General features: G+C 39.3%; 2 protein-coding genes across 2 annotated transcripts in view; both read right to left on the bottom strand.

Moving 5' to 3' along the window:
* PTPRB (protein tyrosine phosphatase receptor type B) overlaps window positions 1-4,136 on the bottom strand; it is a 61,388-nt gene extending 57,252 nt beyond the window's left edge. The window contains exons 1-2 of the mRNA XM_014312358.2: window positions 4,058-4,136; window positions 2,411-2,800 (exon numbers count right to left, since the gene is read on the bottom strand). Coding sequence (XP_014167833.1) covers window positions 2,411-2,800; window positions 4,058-4,112 — 445 coding nt within the window. The 5' untranslated portion in view covers window positions 4,113-4,136. The remainder of the gene's footprint in view (window positions 1-2,410; window positions 2,801-4,057) is intronic.
* Window positions 4,137-4,853: 717 nt separating this feature from the next.
* Window positions 4,854-16,665, bottom strand: part of PTPRR (protein tyrosine phosphatase receptor type R) — a 139,900-nt gene continuing 128,088 nt past the window's right edge. The window contains exons 11-14 of the mRNA XM_014312357.1: window positions 15,644-15,754; window positions 14,314-14,471; window positions 12,412-12,525; window positions 4,854-6,070 (exon numbers count right to left, since the gene is read on the bottom strand). Coding sequence (XP_014167832.1) covers window positions 5,977-6,070; window positions 12,412-12,525; window positions 14,314-14,471; window positions 15,644-15,754 — 477 coding nt within the window. The 3' untranslated portion in view covers window positions 4,854-5,976. The remainder of the gene's footprint in view (window positions 6,071-12,411; window positions 12,526-14,313; window positions 14,472-15,643; window positions 15,755-16,665) is intronic.

Genomic DNA, 16,665 nt, shown 5'->3' with positions numbered 1-16,665 from the left:
TCTGAGCTTAGAGAAGCTCTGAACCCAACAGTGGGGTGGTGAAAAGAAGGCTTTAGCATTACAGAGATTTTTTCTCTCTCTGCCCAGAATGTCCTCATGAATTTGATGGGAAATGAAGTCTCACTTTCTCAAGGGATACTGATGCCTTATGACCATTCTTTATGGTAGCTGTTTCAGCTGGAGGCGAGATCCAAACAAGAGTTAGTGCGAGAAGGACTGTTTGCTGCTAGATTTGGAATTACCTCTGAGTGAGCAGAGATTACATTCCCAAATTGAACCTGGTTTCCACAAACAGTCATTTAGGTCAGGACTGCTACAAAACATGTAAATCCAAACACATCTTAGATTGGAAATCCAAATCCAAGCTCAGCCTTTCCCTGGGCTTAGAAAAATGTTTGATATTTGAGTAAGGTCCAGAATAAAAGGTAGTTGCAGTTATTGGGTTTGGAGCTTGTACTCTATCTGGGGTGATGTTTGGGATGCAATTCAGTGAACTAGTCCTATGCCAAAATAGAACTCTTTTTATGAGTACTGTGAAAATAGAGGGTAAATTATAGCAAAATGTATTCTTAGTCAGGAGGAGAAAAACTTACAGCCATTTCAGCTCCAAAGATTTTGCTCAATTTTTACTACCTTAGCTAAATATAGACCAAATATGTTATTTTAGGCGGATCCACTTCTGCTTGTACTGAAAGCAGATAGATGTTCTCGGAAAACTAATTTTGCACACTTAGCATTGAAGATCTTCACATGCATATGGATGCCATGACCAGAATTGGGGGCATTAGATATTGTTATCACAGTACTTACTACTACTTGGAAAATTAATCTCTTAACAGTACTTCCACTTTATGAGCTTTTATATTCCTAAAATTCTTAGTTAGGTATTGAGGATTACAATATTTTTTTGGTTTTTCAGCAGAGCTTTCCAGAGCTGTCAAAAATAAGGTATGTAATACCCTTAGAAAGGATTTACAGGCCTGTCCATGGAGAGAATTTCAGGAAAATCAAGGTAAATTCATTTAAGGACTGAACACAGTAAACAAATGAGAAGGTGCTTTAACATCTCATGACAATTGTCTTAGTACTTATTGGTCTTAAATTGCTTCTCCTCTGGGGATGATTAAGAAAAGCATGTAAGGTTACTTTAACTTTGTTAGGCCACACTCCATCCAAAGGAAATAACACTACCTCTGCACCTCATCTGAACTATTCATAGTGTCTTTGCATATGGTGCAAGCCATATGCACCCCACAGGACTTCAAATGATTTTGTCTTTTCAATCTCTAACATATATGGGAGGGCTGGGGTGGCATCATGGCTACTTTTCTATTCTCTGGTTCTGCAAGCTATCCTTTCATGCCTCCACTCAGGTGAGTAGTCCTGGTCCTATGACCAGTTCTGCAAGTGAAAATTTTCCTGAAAAAAATGGTACCCTGCCTTACAACAACTAGGAGTTTAGAAAGAATGAGGATTTGGTTTAAACATTCTGAAAACTTGGACATATGCAACAGTTTTGAGTTATAAAACTTTTTTTTTAACCCTGTAAAGACAAGAATTAACAGTAAAAAGATGTCTGTAGTTTGTTCTTATCTACTGTGAAGAATTGCTTAATACTGCACAAGAACAATATCAACATATTTGCCAGGAAGGATTGACAAAAGGGACATTGAATAAAGCTTTATCAAGCAGTATTCCAATCACTGTACCTTCCATTTTGTCATGGATATGGAAACCCACAGCTACACAGATATACTGCTACATGTCTGTAGGTATGTGCACAGACCTTTGCATTTCAAGGAACTATTCCAAGAATTTCTGAGACTTTTGATTCAGTTCATTATTCTCAGGATTTTGAGTGCTGCCATGTATATGGCATCTAAGAGCAAAATTACACTGAGTAAGCACAAAAATGTGTAAGCCATGACTGTTCTAATAATACATTTAGGTTAATCAGAGAAATAATTGTGCATGTGTTTGATTTTCAGATATTTTCTTGCTCTTGACAGATTGAATCTGTATTTGTATGATAAAATGAATGGGGAGGAGAACTTCTTTGCATTCACATTTTTGAAGAGTACTAGGAATCAGTACCCATAGTTTAGAAATGGAAAAAGGAAATGACACAATAATAGTGAGCTGAGGTTACATATGCTTATTGATCCAAAGATTGGGAATAGACAAAAGGAGAGACATCCTGAAAATATGAAGTGGATTAAAAACTCCACCAGTTGTGAGAAAGACAGCACTCATCCCAGCTGTTCTTTAATAGTTCTCAAAATGCTTTTTAACTGTGAAAAACATTCTTCTGTATGAATAAAATATCATAATTTCTCATACTTGAGTTAGCATAACAGAGACATTTTTGTTACCAAAACTCCCAGGATTTTTTCTTGAATGAATAACTCACCTTGCTTTGAGCACAGATTTACATAAACAGGTTTTCCTGTCTCGCTGGCTTTTAGCTGCATCCATGTATGAAGGTATTTTTTACTCCACTTGGCCATGACCTTCTGACCTTGTTTTGTGAGGAAAAGGGAGCTGTTGGCCACCTTCAGGAGCCCATCCTCGTGGCAATTCCACCTGACTGCCTGGGGACAATCAACGGTGATGCTGCGAGATGACAGAGCAGAGCGTGTGGAGATGCTCAGGCACTGGGCAGACTTCACATGGAGGAGCCTGTCATCTGCCATCCACTGCCACTTCTGGTTCAGGTCAGTCATATTGCACTTTTCCATAATGACTCCTCTCTTTTCTGAAAGACACTGCTGTTTCTGGACATGGATAATCAGAAACCCTTCTGGAAAAGGAAAATTCCAGAAAAATACGATTGATTACACATTTACTTGACAAAAAGCAAATTATCAGTTATTTAAAATACATCAGCAAATAAATCTCTCTTCTCACTTTCTGTGTGTTGAACTTTTAATGAAACTTCCCGTAAGTTTAACTTATTTAAAAAAAACCCTCCAAACACAACACCCACGTGATGCATGTGCTGGTAACATAAATAATGAAAATGCAAAACCCCAAGCTATTGTGGCAGGGTTATCTTGACCTTCATTATAAATTGAACTGGATAAAAAATAAATCCAAGAACTATTAAATTCAAATACCAGTCCCTCATTTCCCCTGCTGGAAAGCAAACAGATCTGCATGAATTCTCAGTCTCTGTTTCAGTTTTACAACAGAGACTTTTAAAAATATAATTTACTGCCTAAAAGTTGTTTTAGTAAAATTCATAATGTTTCTGAGGGAAACATGTAGGAGGATATTCACAAATTGGTGTGTCTCTCAATGCCTATGTTACAGGAATGGAGGTTCTTTACTGGTAGGAAGCACATCTGTTTTACTGGATTTATTCCAAAGTCTCTAGCTGTTAGCTTTGTGACCATTCCAATTCACGTAAGATTAGCTCTCTGTGTCGCCACACTTAAAGATCAACATCAGCTACTCAAATGAAGAAAATTACAGTGCATTAATCAAAACCCCAAAAGCTACAAATGCAAAACATATACTTGTTACAGAACACAGAGCTGGTTATTTCAAATGCAGCGTCCCTGCCATATCGTGTTTAGGTTGTTCTTTGTTTTTAATCTCAGTTATTCAAACATTTCCAGCCCCATTAGTTACCAAGTGCTAAACCAAATGTGTATTTATTTCCCTCAATTGATGTTGTCATTCCCCTGTTTTTACAGACCTGGGAATTTTCTAACTAAGGATTACAGAAAGTTCTTGTCTCTGAAGTTTCATAAAGTATGAATAAAAGACAGGCATCTCCTGTCTGAAGCATTTGTCCCAAAAACTCAGCTCCTGGATTGTCTATCAGGAGATCTTCTTAAAAAAAAGATGTATTTCCAGCAAAGAAGAAGGCAGTTTATTTTCCTTTGGAAAGGAATCTAAACAGAATGGGCTATGTTGGCCCTGCCCTCATTCCTCTGGTATGAAGCCCAGAGAAGAGGTGACTCAGTTTTTTAAGTCACCGGCTGTGCCGGAGGGCTCTGCTCAGTGGCAGAAAGAGCAATTCAGCAGAGGGGAAGTGGGGAGAGACACTTACCTGAGAATGTCAACGCAAGACAGGTAGAAACCAGGACGTGAAATAAAGAATCCATTTTCGCTCTAGCAACTCCCCATGCTTCTCTTAAAAAAACCCACCTCAGATAAGTGAAGCGAAGGCTAGGAAGGAAATGTGCCTTCACGGGGGAAAAAGTCAGTGACGAGCACTTCCTTCTATTCAATTGTTTTGGGGGGTTTTACAGTACTTTGTCCTTTTAATATGATTCTTCAGTTTACTAGTTGGTTTATTTTGGAAAAATACAAGCAAAAGAGACATTTTCAAGCACCTGGGAAATTAAAAGAGATTTTATTGAATCTCTTTAGACTAAAAGAAAGGGAATCATACTTTTGTGTAATTTGTTGCATGTGAACTATTACAAATCTACAGGTCATATGGATGGTGCTGACAAGGTATATATTATCCAGGGAAAAAGATGTATTTTTTGTAACTATACACAATCAGGCAAGATCTCAATATATTTCTAAGTCTACAAGTTCTAAAAGCCACGTGGAGGGTGGGGAGGAAGGGGAAGAGGAGGAGGCAAAGCTCTGGCATCTGTACCAGGTCTTACAGAAACTCTCCCTGAGGAATCAAGTGATGCTGGCTTTGCCTTCCCATCAGGTGCTGCACCTTGCTCCATGTCAGCTTGGGATTGCCTGTGCCCTCTGGATTGGTTCCCAAGTGGTCTGAAGCCATAGTGGAGGCTGACCAAATTGTGCTGGACCAAGCCTGTTTATAGGGGTACAAAAGTGTGTGTGCATTAACTACTCTAAGCAAGAACAGAGACTTCAGTTAATATTTTATATTAAGGGTAATTTATTAGCAGTATGAAGCAAAGTCAACATCACTGCATTAAAAACTCATTACACCCTGTAAACAGACCTCCCAGTGCTGTAAGCCATAATGCCAACTTCGCATATCTCTTAAAACAAACTTTTACTGAGCAATAAAGGAAACAGTCATAGCAGCATTTTCTTTCTTGTATAACCTGTCATGGAAGAGTCCGTATCACTAAAGGCATCTATCTCTTACTGAAAGAAATAGAGCAGATAAACAACATATGCAAAAATTTCTGTGTTAATAAAAGACAGACAAATATTTAAAATCCTTACCATTTAATATATGCTACAAAGTTTCTTTTAAAAGTAGAATGACTTACACAATTTACAAATACACTGGATTCAGGTCTGTAGCAGAAGCATGTTCTAAGACAATCAACAGTTTAGGGTAAATACATACACACTGAATAACAGACATTGTGCTCTGCAACTGCTCTGTAAGACCTACAGTAAGTACACATTTAATAGTTTATAGGATGAAGAACATATATTTCCATATAAAATATTAACTGCTTTTGAATATTTTCAAAAACAAGATTTTAAAATTTTTTTATTATCTCCTTTTTTTAATCCATAGTTGAACACTTGCAATTTTAGCAGCAAGAATATTATGTGGCCAAGAAACAAGCTCACCACATAATCAGTAATAGCACTTTACAGTACAGTTGACAGTCCATTCACAAGACAGTTTGCAAACGTCAAAGCTTTTATACACTTGTTAAACATTTCTTCTGTAGAAGTCCCAATGTCCATCTGACTGCAGCAGTAACACATACATACATTCCATATGGCAGATATCAGCATTACAGAATTAAACCCACCTTTAGATACATACACGGAATCCATGTGTAATTTCAGTACAGTACCTTCTTTATAAATCATTTTTGGGAAGCTTGCAATACATTCATACATAGTAAGGGTCCAGCAATCTCTGTGCTTTTGCCAAACCGTCCATAATCCTATCAGAAGTTGGCCTCAAAGCCGTCTTTCCCACTGCAGTAAACTCCTTGAAGAAGCTGCTGGTAGGTAATGAAACAAATTACCTCAAGAGACTGACATTTGGTTTTACCCTCCTTGGCTTCACTGGACAGCTTCTGCAGAAAGTCTGCTTTCATACAGACTCAGTGCATGGTGCACAAATTCATACTGCTCGCTGGTCTGAACCATTCCACCCCTGGAAAGGAAACAAATTGCACTGAAATCTTATTTCTTAAGACTGCAACACCCTCCAGCTCCTATCAGCCCCATGACCACCCGATGACACAAGCCCTTTTCTCAGTTTTTTATTTACAATTTGCTTAAGTGGGAGATATTTGTCAGAGCAGAATTACTTTCTTCACAGCTTATGGCATCCAGCACATGGCCAACATGAAGAATTCCTGCCTGGTTCCATCAGAGTAAAAATTAGAGAAGAAAACACGTGGAACCTACAGTGTTAAAACCTACATTTCAAATTCAGTATATTCAAAGAGAATTTTGCTCAATCACTTGGGCAAGGGAGGCCACATACATGGATGCAGCATTACCACTGATGGAGCAAGGAAGTATACAGAATCTGGCCTTTCATTTTTGTCCTTCACTAAAAATGTAACCTTCTGTAACCTGCAGATGGCCTGTGCAGAGAACAGCTCTTCCTGTCCTCTTTCTAACGCCTACAATGCATCCTGTCCGAACAGCCACCACCTACAAAATTTTACAGCGGTGAATCATTTCACCACCAACAATGCAAAAGAGTTGAACTTAACCATAAAAAGAACTAGTTGCAGCCAGCTTGGATTAAATGCCTACTTCTTATACATTCACCAGGTAACAATTAATTCTTCAGGTCAAACTATGAGGATCAAGTCCCACATCTCCAGTACTGGTTACAGTATGATAGAAAGGGGATGTCCTACAGGAGGTAGCCGTGATAGGAGTGTTACCATTTAGCTCTGAAATTAAACTGAGCCTCTTTCTGTCAATACTGAGGTTCTCAAGGTCTCCCTTCTCATGGAGCAAGGCCTCAGGTTTACTTTATACCACTTCTGTTATCTCATCTGCCAGGATATTCAAAGCTATCTACTCTGCTTCTAGAACAAGCCCTTGGTTCATCCTCAGTGTACCCTGGAGCAGCTAGTTACCTTTGGGATGATGAAAGACCAAATGGCCTTAGTGAGAATGAAGACATTAAGATACTTGTCACATCTGGCTTCAGTTCATTGAAACATTTAAATTTGTGAGGTATTTGGATCCAGAGCACTGTTGGAACCAGATATCTTGCAGGAACAGGTCTGAAAATCTCATGAGATCCCTAACAACAAATGTAGTACTGATATACCAAGCTATTTGAAAAATGGTAAAACTTCCTCAGCAAGTATTGTCCTTCAGTATTAGAGAAGGTTATCTACAACCAAAAGGTCCTTTTATTTTCTTCAGTGCTTCTGGATGGCTAAATGGCTATGGCAGGAAAATCATAATTAAAATAGTATGTACTTCTGCAAGCAAGTGACCAGCGGTCTGTGTTCCTCCAATGAGCTCAGGCAAATGTAGAACACCTTTTAGTGAGCCACATGGCTATTACGATATGCTATTCCTAGGAAGAAAATCACAGGCCCTTAAATGGTCCCATCCAGCCCAAAATGAAGCACTAGTAGTTTTGCCAACAAAGACATCCACAAATTCATAACTCTTGGCTGCCTTTTGCCTTCAGCTGCTTTCCTCTGTGCTTGTCCCTGCCTGGAGATGCAGCGAGATACTAAAGGTGATGGGAGGGCTTTGCTCTGATCCTCTGTGCTGCCTAGTCTCCTTCCTTCCTCCTTGCTGCTGCATCCTGCTCTGCCCACGCAGCCCCTTCCCAAACAGCTTCCCTCCCTGCCTTCCTCATCAATGTTCCCTCAAGATGTTCTCTAAGGGAGTGCACTTCCCAGGTTAGATCTGCCATGTAGAAGGGGTGGGGGAAGGGAACACATCCAGGGAGAAGGACTTAGCAGAAAGGGCAGGTTAAACAATTTTGGCTGCACTAGGCTGTTTGTGGTGGTGATCCTCGCTCCTTCCTCTTCAGTGCTAAAAACCCCAGGAAAGTGTGTGTAAGACTGTGGGGGCTGAGCCCAGCACCATGGTGTCTGCCCTGTGTTAGCAAGCACAATTTGGAGGTTATGATGCTTCTGAACCTTGTATGGGCAAACAGTCCATATCTCTGTCAGCTTAAGGGCATATGAGTCTTACTCAGAAGTTTAGACTACTTAGCCTTGTCAGTGCCACTATACATGGGATTTATTGAGCCACAGTACCACAAAATGGTTTGGATTGGTAGGGACCTTAAAGAGTACCTAGTTCCAAACTCCCTGCCATGGGCAGGGATACCTGCCCCTAAGATGAGGCTGCTCAGAGCCCCATCCAACCTGGCTTTAAACACTTCTAGGGATTGAAAGGTAAAGAATTTCTTCCTAATATCTAATCTGAATTTACTCTCTCTCTAAGTTTAAAGTAATTATCTCTTGTTCTGTCATTACAGACCCTGGTAGAAAGGCTTTCTCTGTCTTTCTTATAAGCCCCCTTTCATTTTGAAATGCAGCAAAAACATGTCCCCAGATCCTCCTTCAGGATAAACAGCCCCACCTCTCTCAGACTTTCTTCATAGGAGAGGTGTTCTGTCCCTCTGATCATTTTCATGTCCCTTCTCTGGATCCACTGTAGTAGGCCCATGCCTTTTTTGTCCTGGGGAGCCCAGAGCTGGATGCAGTACTCCAGCTGGGGTCTCACCAGAGCAGAACAGAGCAGAGGGGCAGAACTCCGTCCCTGGACCTGCTGGCCACACTGCTTTAGATGCAGCCCAAGATACACTTGCTTTTCTGGGCTCTAAGTGCACACTGCCAGCTTTTGTCCAATTTTTCATCTATCAATATCCCATGTCCTTCTCACCTTCATTCTTATGCATGGCTCACATTTAATAGCAGGGAATTATCTGTGATCCCAAGACACTGGTTTGTGGAAATGTCTGTGTGGAAGAGCATTTCAGGAGGAAATTTGCTCAAGGAGGGAGGTTTCCTCTCCTGTGTCCCTAGCGCCCAGAAGGGATGTAGCCACAGCTACAGCACCTGTGGGTGTGCAGCCTTTGTCTGTTTGCTAGCTTGCACTGCCAGCTACTCTGTGAGCTGCTGGGCTCTCTGCTTCTTTGAGACTTTTCTGGTTGTTGCTTGGAAGAAACAGACCCTGGTATCCTGAGGGCTCAGGGACTGTGACCATCTTTGCTCGGGTAGCAATGAGTGCATAAAAGGACCTTTACCCTGCCCTCTGGCTTGCTGCTAGTGCAGCTGCATGCAGTCTGCTCCAGAATTAATGTGATGCAGGGTTTGGGATTTTTTTTTTTTAACCTGAGGCCATTAGTCAAAACACTTAAACAATGAATTGACGCACACTGGAAACTCTTTTCATCCTGTCTGAGGAGCCAAGAGCAAAGTTATCGGATGTCATTCCAAGAATGTGCCTTTAAGGTTAAGAATGTGCAAAGTTTCTCGATGTCACAGTAAGTCTTGAAGATGCCTCACATCAAACATTTCCTGTTTCTCTTGCAAAATATAAAAAATGAACTGGGAAAAAAAAGCAAGCTGAGCAGACCAGTGGGTCTGTCTTTTTACAAATTCACACAGACCATGGTTGTATTTACATCCTGGGCCAATATTTTGAGTGGATTGTCCATTTTCTCATATTACTTTCAGACCTTTTCACCCCTTAACTTACACTAAACAGCTAAGAAGGAAGTGGTACCTTGACATACCCTACGTAGGAACAGCTCTGTCCTGTCTCAATCCCTGCTGGAGTACTTATTTAAAACTCTGTTTCCAGGCAGAGTTACATGGCCCATTAATTGAACTATTTTCCAGCATAACTTTTTGCCACCATATGCAATTTGTCTGGATGCTTGTTTGGTTTTCATTGAACATGCTGGGCAATAGGACTACTTTGGTAAGTCACTACAACACTACTTGTGAGTCCTTTAAGTCAGCTCTTTTCTTTTTCCTATTGCTTGATTCACTTTGGTAGAAATGTGGTCATGGACCCATGTGATAAAAACTCCACATCCCTGAGTGTGTTCATTCCAGTAGTAACTACTTGTGTTTGGAAGATGCAGCTCTGAGTGGCCAGGAACCTAGTGGAGATAGGATACCAGGGATAAAATACTCAGTGTACATCCTAGCCAAGTTCCTGGATCCCTGGTGGTCAGAACCCTCCTTCCCTCCTTTTTTTTTTTTTTTTTTTTTTGTTTTGGTGCTTTTTTTGTTTGTTTGTTTGTTTTTTCTTTTTTTTTTTATTTTGAGTGCAATGTGATGCAAGAAGAAAAAACTGCTGGCCACCATAAATGAGGAAGACAGCCTCAGCACTGATCCTGCTCTGCTCATGACTGTACCCCACTGCTAACGCTGACCTTGCTGGTAACTGCAGTGCAACACCACGACAACCACAGCCAGCTCTTGCAGCCAGGTCTAATGGGCTTTAAGTTCATTTTGTCAGCTTCATGACATGTGTAATGACCCTCTCTCACACATCACCTGCCAATGACCACTATTTCAGGACTGTGACAGCAGGGGAGGCCTGTGTCATTGAGCTATGTCCATGTAACAGTGGCTCTTGGCCACTTTATGGACCCATGATCTGATAGGGCTGGCAGCGGCTACTGTAGTCCTAGGGCCTGCTAAGCTTTGCCTCAATAATCATGACTATAAACTGACTGTCTGGTCAGTGAGATTCATTCTGCAATATGCCCAATTGGAAAAAAAAATACAAGAAAATAAAAGACAGGTTTTGGTTACTGAGTTTTATCCAGAAAAATGTGTTTAAAAATTAAAACAGAGACATACTCTTTGTCTCAGGCAATGCCTGCGAATATGAAGCAAGATCTCTATAGTTTATACAACCTGAAACTTGAAAAAATACAGAAATGTACAAATCACAATATTTAAGAATTCTTATAACAAGCTTTGTGTCATGGAAATTGCTGTTATGAATGTTATATTTGGGTCAGATTTCCATTCTATTTCCAAGTTTATCTAGGATACTAATATGTAAAAGAAAGTTCATTAGGCAGATCCACTCAATATAATTGTGTTGTCAGTTAATAATGCTGAAAATCTGGGTTTTTTTTTAATGTCTGAAATAGGATATTAAAAGAGGCAGCTGAGACCAGAGTTTGCTTTCACTTCTCTATCCGGGATTGTAAAAGCAATGAGAAAAAGATTTTTTCATAATAGAAATACTAAAATGGGGAATAACTCTTCAAACCTTTCTCAATAAGACAGATATTCAGAAAAAGAGGTTTGGAAATTTGCAGTTGGTAATTTAAAACAGAGTAAGCATTTTTCTCTCAGCTATTCCTTCTTATTTTGTCGCTGAGATTTTTAGGTCAGTAACTCCCCTTGGAGAATTTTGCACTCCGAGCAGTTCATGTCACCCTGTAAAGCTCATATTAAATGTCTAGTATGATGAAGCTGTACGGGAGGGGAAGGCAGAGGAGATAATCCATAAATACAGTCAACTCTATGGATTCTGGTCCTTCTGCACTTCATGGTTCCAGTACCTTTCAGAGCTCTTCACAACATGAAAAATTCTGTATTAACCCTTTGACCTAAACTATTTTTCAGCATTTGCACCCTATGTATTTTTTTCATTTAAAGAAGACACGCATGTCAGAAGCAGTTGAAATACTTGCAAGGAGATTATATGAACTGTACCTACAGCAGAAGAGGAGACTCCTCTATTCTTGGTGCAATCCTGTTTATTTACTTTATACAAAGTCCTGTTTCTCCAAGCAGAATAAGAAAGAAAAGTACAAGCAAACCAACAGTTTCCACTGTGCACAATACCCACATCCTCCTTCAAAACACAAATCCCTCTTCAGCCATGGTTTCACAAAACAAAGCACTCTGCAACAATGCTGGCTTACACCGTTCCTGCTCCCAGGCTGTGAATTCAGTCAGGGAATTGATCTGACTTCAGAAAAGTCTGGAACAAATGCCTTGGTATTTTCTTAGGCTGGGTAAATTTGCCAACTCAATACAAAAGGACCCCCAGCACAGCTGAGGAAATAGCAACAGGACCAGATTCGTCTTTCTCCAGTGCTCAAAGAAGCTACACATTCAGTGAGCCTGGATTTCTTTGTCAACCCAGGCTCAAAGAAAATCCCTTGTCTCCAGATTGCCTCACCTCTCTTGTGTCCCAATGGGATGATGCAGACAGCAAGCGGAAAATTTTAGTGGGGGAAAAGAGAAGTGGCAAGTGCCTGGCAACTACAGGGTTGTGATTTCATTCAATGAAAGTTTCACCCAGAAAACAATATGATTCCTTATTCAGGACCTAAATATGTTACCTTGATTATTCAGTTAATGTGGTCAAAAAAGTCAGGAAAAGCAAGGGCAGCCAGTAACATTCAACTGTGAAAATGTTTTCAGAATCATTATTGAATCATTACTGATCATTACCAAATCATTTTGGTAATTATTTCAGAATCATTGACTGATTTGTGGTTCTTCTGGAACTCACCGATCCATTCGTAGCTGGCAGACAATGCTCAATGCATCTACAACTCCCTCTTCCTTTAACTGCTGACAACCAATGGCTGTGGCAATAAAACATCCAGTTCTTCCTATACCAGCACTGAAAAAAAGGCAAAATTTAAAAGAAGAATGAAGTTCACAGATCCAGGAACTACATGGAAAACACTAAATAGCTATGAAAATAGAAAAAAAAAAAAGAAACGTGGAATTGCTACAACCCACAGTTCCTGGGTGCACGTCCAGCAAGGATGGCTTCTCTGCTCACTTTCATACAGAGAAATGAAAGTGTGCACTGTTCCAGCAGTCCAGCTGTGGGTATTGTGAGGCTCACATTTTTTCATATTGCACACAAGTGTATGGTAAGAAAACCAAGTTTCATTAGCACCACAAAATCTGAGTATTCTCAGGCCCAGTCCAAGCAAATGATGGAGATATGTACTGAAAAGGAGGAGAAACCAACCTAAATCCAAAATTCAGTAGGGCTTTATGTTTAAAGTCCTCAAAGTATACAGAGGTTCTGCTAACCATACCTCTAACCATGAAGGCAAAAAGGACCTAGACCCATGCTAATGAAGTTAACTCTCTCTCCTGTGATTCTTCAGGATGGCGAAGGACTTGGTGCCATAGCTCCCCAGGTTTTCTTGATGCCTGCTGGGAAACAGCCATTTTGGCATTTTTTTTATCTCTGAGGCCTCAACAATTTTGAGAATCTCTGCCCCACTCTGTTTCTTGCTTAAGTAATGTAGAATGCAGTGCACCTCATGGCTTTCATGCTGAATGGCAGGAAAATTGGCGGAACATGTTAAAAAATTAATTTGGGGTCCAGGTCTTCACCCAGACAAAAAGGGAAGAAACTGTCTGACTGGAAAATGGAGTGTGAGATTTGTAGACCATAGTGAACGTATAGATAGCTGAATTGTGACTGAAGAACCATGAATTTTAATCACAACTGGGATGATATCTTAATCACAATTGAGATATCTCTCTTTAATCATTAAAAAATTGCTGCCCATGCTTACAGACCTTACTGTCATATCACTCATCTCAGACAGACATCTCTTTCTTCTAAAGACCTTCATTACTGAAGATCTGTACTATGAAAAGGGCAATCTCAATAGCTATCCACAGATTTTTGCATTGTTAGGGAAACTACAATCCCTGCTAAATACAGCTGCATAAAATTTGGGAAAGTTGCTTATTCATCACATTCTAGTTTTCAAAAATTATGGGTGGTTCAAATCTGTCTTCCATTTCTCTAAATCTCCTAAATATGGAACTGGAAAGTTGTTGAAGATGAAAAGTTCTGATTTAATGTACTTCCAGGCAAAAAAAGAAGTATTATCCTGACTGTAAGAGATGTGTCATCACTGTTACGAGACAAACCAAGTAAGAAAACACTGATTTTTTTTTTACTTTCTGTTTTGCTTCATCTACTTCTTTCCACCAATATAACAAATCCAGTGCTACTTCCTATTACTTAAATTGCAATATGGGGTAATGAATCAATATAAAGCAATAAAATAGAATTAAACTAGAATTATTAGAAGGTCATCCTCTGGTGCATTATAATTTGTGTGAGTAAAGCTCTATTCTTGAGTACTGAATAACACTTTGCTCTTGAATATCCAACCAACTGCTTTTGTGAAAATATTCACCAATTGCAGTACTGATGTGTTTTGGTCTCCAAATTTGTACCCGATTCTTGCTCCTCAAAAGTGACTTGCTTTGCAATATGCTTTGCCTACTGGTCACTAAAAAAGTCAATTAACATGAAGAGGAACTGGAGATGTTTGCTTTTCCCCAAACACATTCTTTAGGAGGGCTATTTGATGCAATTTGCTGCAGCCTTGCTTTAGGCAGTCACTTAAGAGAAGGGCTGGCTAATTACCTGCAGTGCACAACGACAGGCCCTCTGCCCAGTGATTCCAGCCTGTCCTGTTCCACGTCCAGCATGAGCTGCAGCAGAGGCTGGGCGCTGTCGGGGGTTTTGTGGTCTGGCCAGGACGTGTACCAGTAGTGCTTCACGCTGCGGGACTGACTCCCTTGCTGGAAAGAACATCAAGACTTTATATGAACAATTATACTCTTTTTATTTCTTACTGTTACGGTAAAAAGACAGTAAAAATGTTAAGAGAGATTAAACAATTTTTTATATTAGACTTGGAGGATGTAACTGTGGATAGAACTGATGTGCTTCCAGACACACAATTATAAGAAGGGTTTGTGCACCTGAAAACTTGGCTGTTTTTCCAGCTGTGTAAATTCTGTTTCATGACTACTGACTTTTCCAGCTGTGTGTTCTGTTCATCTGGCTACTGACTTCATGACTGTATTGTCAATTAAGAATTGTCAGACGTCTGTGTTATATCAGCAACAACATTTAGAGAGAATAGCTTGATGTGGGCTTCTGAATTTCTAAATTATCATGTATTTCTACCTTTTAAGGTCATTATAAGGTTCTGATACTAAAATTACAAGGGTATTGATATTAAAGATGCAGAAGAACTGCCCTTCTAGATTAACAAGATATCCCAGTTTGTTCAGTTATTCTTTCCAAGAGAGTCTGCTACCAGTTACTTCAACATGGGGCTAAGTATGGGCTAGGGTAGTTTGTATTGGATGATATAATTTCTGCTCACTTCTCAATGCTGGAGCTGAAACACTAAATAAATTTTCCCAATACATTATTTATTGTAATGCTCTATCAGGAGCAGTGGGTCAATCTGATAGCATGAGAGTGTAATAGGGGAGTTAACTCAGAAGAGGAGCATCTGTTTTATTTTGCACAATTAATGTTTAGTGAGAACCAGGAAAGCAAGAAGATTTCTTTATATACTTTTTAGCTTCTCAGATAGGTTGTAGTTGCACTCAGCACACAACATGAGCGGCATATCTCTTTTTTAGAATAATGTTATGCTAGTTCTGTCATTAAGTAAAATCCCTTTACTTTGCCTTGGCAATGCTAGAAGGGCCTCAAAACAAATGCAATTCAAGAAAATGCACTCTTGCACTCTTTTTTGAAGCCTTTTTTATTGCCAGAGTCATACAAAGTGGCAATACTATAAGTATTCCAGTACTTTGGCCTCAACCCTACCTTGCAGCTTCATAGCTCCTCCAGCAAAAATTTACACCCTTTAAAAAAGCCAACACTTTAACTTCATTTAATAATAAAGAAAAGAGAGCATTGTGAATGAGGCTTCTGAGCTGCAGATTATTACCTTTATTGTAAGCTGACGGACAGTGTAGTTTTTGCATTCTTGCACACTGTTAACAAGGACTTCAACCTTCCCATAGATTCCTCTTTTTTCTGGCCAATAAAGCACACATTTCTGGAAAGCAAGCATCAGTGTCATCAACAAACTGAATCCTGGAGCCATATTCATATCTAAGTTTTACACAGAATGTATTTTTCTGCAAAATTCAGATGAATTCAACTGAAGTGTTATTCATGTCAAGAGTATTCCTAGATAAGATTTTGCAGAGTTTTTACTGAATGACTTAGGCCTGGTTTTCAGGATCTGAGTTTTACAGCATAGATCTCTTCCACAGAACAATTTGCACAGCTGTTTTTATTCTCAAAAGCTCAGTGAAGTTCAGTTATAGGAATTGTTTTCCACATTCAAAATTAAAGAGTTTTTTTTTTTTTCCTGGAAAACTCTAAAATTCAACTTTTGAAGTTTTGTCTTTCCAAATGGGATTTCCTTCTGAGCAAGAGATTTAGAATTTGTCCTCTGCTCACAAGACTTTTTATCCTATTTACTCTCCTGGGCCCTGATACAAGAAAGCATGTAAATGTGTCTTTAGATCTTACTAAATTCAATTTGACTTAATGTGCATGTTAAAGTATTTTGAAGAACTTGAGTTGTTTTACTATATAACTTTCTGGAAATTAGTGTTAAAAAAATTCTTCAGTCTTGCTAGAGCTACACAAAATTTTATGCAGAATTCTCAATGAATCAATAGTTTTACACTATTTCAGCAATTTATCTGACAAACTTCTACTAAAAAGGAGATGAAGAAATAGTATTTACAAGGCAAATAATTTTACTTTCTCCTTGCAATAGTTTGCTTATATTCTTCACTATTCATTTAAATTAGAGTATCTCCACAGGCTATATGAAAGCAAATATCTCTGTTGTATAAATACTTCTCTGGAAAAGGATGCTTATTCCCTTAAGAAAATATTTCACATTTTCTGAAATAATGCTGCCCAGTCCAACTCATTCATTAAATAAAAAGA

The sequence above is a fragment of the Geospiza fortis genome, unplaced genomic scaffold (genome assembly GCF_000277835.1).
Source record: "Geospiza fortis unplaced genomic scaffold, GeoFor_1.0 scaffold166, whole genome shotgun sequence".
In the NCBI taxonomy this organism is placed as follows: Eukaryota; Metazoa; Chordata; class Aves; order Passeriformes; family Thraupidae; genus Geospiza; species Geospiza fortis.
This window is presented reverse-complemented; position numbering and strand designations above follow the sequence as displayed.